We start from the raw sequence: 2,994 nt of genomic DNA, 5'->3' as shown, positions 1-2,994 counted from the left end.
ACACTTTATTAAAATAAAACATTGTTCGTAGATCAACCTTAATAAAAACATTACAATATTAGGATTGAGCGTAAATGTTCGAAGATGTGTTTTTAGAAATAATGGGTGCGTTGTACTTACACAATTAGAAGTTAGGTGTAAGTGGGTATTTAATCGTAGGTAGGTAGTGACAGACATAAGAAATCTCGTAATTAGGATATCAGTCATTATAGCAAACAATACAATAGATATCCCGAAATAATTTTATGATAATTTTAGAAGAACAAGATTGTATTAAATTTTATAAATATCTCAATATAGTATAAATATATTTACATCATTAATTCTAATATTTTTCATATTGGTGTCTTATTTAACGCACACTTACTTTATTCATTTATAAATAAAATATTAGACATTAAAAAGATATCATATGGAATGGTTTTTTGTACAAAATCAAATACAAAATCCACCGCACTGGTAGAAAAAAATACAAATCACAATGTTTTATGATGTACACCATAGCGGGGAGTCCCGCGGGCCGGACTCGCTCGGCCCCCTCCGCCCGCCCCGCGCTGCGACTAGTCTGTACATTGTACCGTTGTCTCGTGTGAAAGTCTCACTTTCAAACGTCCCGAGCCCCAAACGTCCCATTGAAAAATAGATCCATCACTACTTAAATTTATAATTTACAATTAAGGTACTCTTTTAAAACGAATACGATACAGGATAGTCCTCACTGGTCGAACGTACACCGGACCCGAAATACTAATGTCACTAACCGCTCTAGAGCACTACGTCCGTCACGACTTACTCCGTTCATAGAAAACTTAATGGAATGAAGATTTATTGCTAGAATTACAAGATCACAAACGGTTGAGATAGTTCACGTGCGCACTCAACAGTTGAACGTATTGGAGTGTGTGCAGGAGCGCGGGTAGTCCTCGAGCGCGCGCCCGTAGCCGCTCTCCGGGATGATGGAGTACTCGGGCTCGCTGTACTCCGCGTGCTCGCGCTCGTACTCGCGGTCGTTGCGCGGGAAACCGATTATGGTTTCTGAGTTACGGATGTAGCCGTTCTCCTGCTTTCTGGAGTAACGCGTGTCCAGGTTCCTCTGGAAGTTTTCCGGGTGACACACGATGCCATTGCGATTGTTCTTCTTATCCGGCAGAGATCGCAAGGAACCGTTGTTGAGGTGGTGTGCTGGTGCGCCATTATTGAGCGTGAGCGGTTGATGCGGACGCGTGTCGCCGCCGATGTACGTGAATCCATTAGCGGGCAGCGTGCCGCCGCCCCCCGAGCGCTGCGGCCGGCGCGCGGAGCCCTGGCCGCCTGACATGAAGAACACGCTCGGGGAGGCGTAAAGCTCTAGCTACAGTTCCGTCACAGGAATAGGCCTGAGGCCGGGGGTGTGCGGGGGAGCGGGGTACTGCGACGGGTGGATGCCGCGCACTATGCAGTCCTCCTCCGTCGAAATGGGCTTGTGGTACTCAAGGTTCTTTCGTCCCTTGTTCCACTTGTAGTCTTTCAGCTTCTCTTGCATGCTCTTACGATATCTGTACAAAATTAATACTAAAGTGGCAATAGTGGCTACACAGGCGACTACTATAATGCAGATTATAGTTTGTTGTCGCGTATCATGTAGCACACAGCCCAAGTCATCGGCATTCAGGTTTCTGAGAGGCTTGTCTTTCAAGTGTTCAGGACTTGCGCAATGTATTTGAGTAAAGTTGCTCTTATCATTTAGCAACTGGTGCAGCCATAGCAGTTGGCAGTCACAGAAAATTGGATTATTGGTTAAATCTAATTGCTTAAGTTCTTTTCCAATGAACACCGTTTCGCTTAAAGTAACAATGGCATTATCTTTCAGGGAAAGGTGTCGTAGTTTCGGCAATCCCAATAATGAGCAGTCTTCTAGAGTTGCCAATTTCTTGTTATTCGCCAAAATAACTGTTTCTAAGTTGATATTATCCTCAAATGCTCCTTTTTCAATTCGTTCTAATTGTGTCGCACCGGTGATATCCAATAACTTCAAATTCTTCAAACCCTTAAACGAATGACTTTCAAGAGTCAGGAATTCATTTTGTCCGATATACAAATCCTCTAATCTTGTTAGACCAGCTAATTGCATTGTAGGGACGGTGATTAGTCTATTTCCAAATAGATTGAGACTTCTCAGTCCTGGAAGACCACGGAATGCAAATTCACTTATGTTGGAAAGTCCTGCTCCGTTGAGATCTAACACCGTCAGTCTGTTGAGACCTGCGAAAGCGTCGTCCGGTAGGAAGGAGAACGCATTCAAGCCTACGTGCAACTCAGCGAGGCTGCCCAGGAGGCTGAAGGATGTCGTCGGTATCGAACTCAGCTGGTTATCATCCAAGTATAGATTCGCAAAGCAGACAAGCCGGCGAACGCTCTGGGATCAATCCTCGAAATTCCATTTTGTCCTAAATTAGTTCCTCCAACCTTGGTAAGGTGGTAAATACTCCGTTCGTCAACTCTTCAAGATAATTTCGTTTTAAATTTAAAACTGTCAGCGAGTTGAGGCCTTGAAAGTAGTATTGGTGACTGATGATATTTTGTTATGATCCAAGGTGAGCTCTTGAAGTTTACCGTTGATACGCAAAACTTTTCGTCGGTATGTTTGACTAGCGGTTCTGGGACAGGTCTAGGTGTTGCAGCTCTGTGTAAAACTGCATCGAGCTGTCGATTGTTTTGATCTTGTGTTTCGTATGATAAGTCGCTGTATGTAGGGTTCAGGGCGATGGGTAGGACATCGAGGCGACTTTCTTCGCATACTACTACGAGGGTTTCGTCATTGCAGTTACAGCCAATCGGGCAGTTAGCCAGCGCCGCTGCTCCACTGCGCGACGCGAGCAGCTCCAGCGATATCAACACCTGAAACACCAACAAGTACGCCATTAGTTCATACTGTTTGTAAATATACAGTAACGCACTCTAAAGTGATTGCTCTTCCAGTACTGAACCCGGGGCTCGGCTTTCAAAGGTATTCGA

General features: G+C 44.5%; 1 protein-coding gene across 1 annotated transcript; it reads right to left on the bottom strand.

The window, feature by feature from the left end:
- Positions 1-549: 549 nt before the first annotated feature.
- Positions 550-2,698, bottom strand: LOC113492503 (leucine-rich repeat and immunoglobulin-like domain-containing nogo receptor-interacting protein 2). The gene is given in 6 exon segments (XM_026869979.1): positions 550-1,351; positions 1,433-2,367; positions 2,370-2,435; positions 2,438-2,536; positions 2,539-2,590; positions 2,592-2,698. Coding segments are annotated over 6 exon segments (1,713 nt in total). The 5' UTR covers positions 2,679-2,698; the 3' UTR covers positions 550-877.
- Between the last annotated feature and the right edge of the window lie 296 nt (positions 2,699-2,994).

Source organism: Trichoplusia ni, chromosome 4, assembly GCF_003590095.1.
Source record: "Trichoplusia ni isolate ovarian cell line Hi5 chromosome 4, tn1, whole genome shotgun sequence".
NCBI classification, from domain to species: domain Eukaryota; kingdom Metazoa; phylum Arthropoda; class Insecta; order Lepidoptera; family Noctuidae; genus Trichoplusia; species Trichoplusia ni.
Note: the sequence above shows the minus strand (reverse complement) of the source record. Positions and strands in the feature narration are given on the sequence as shown.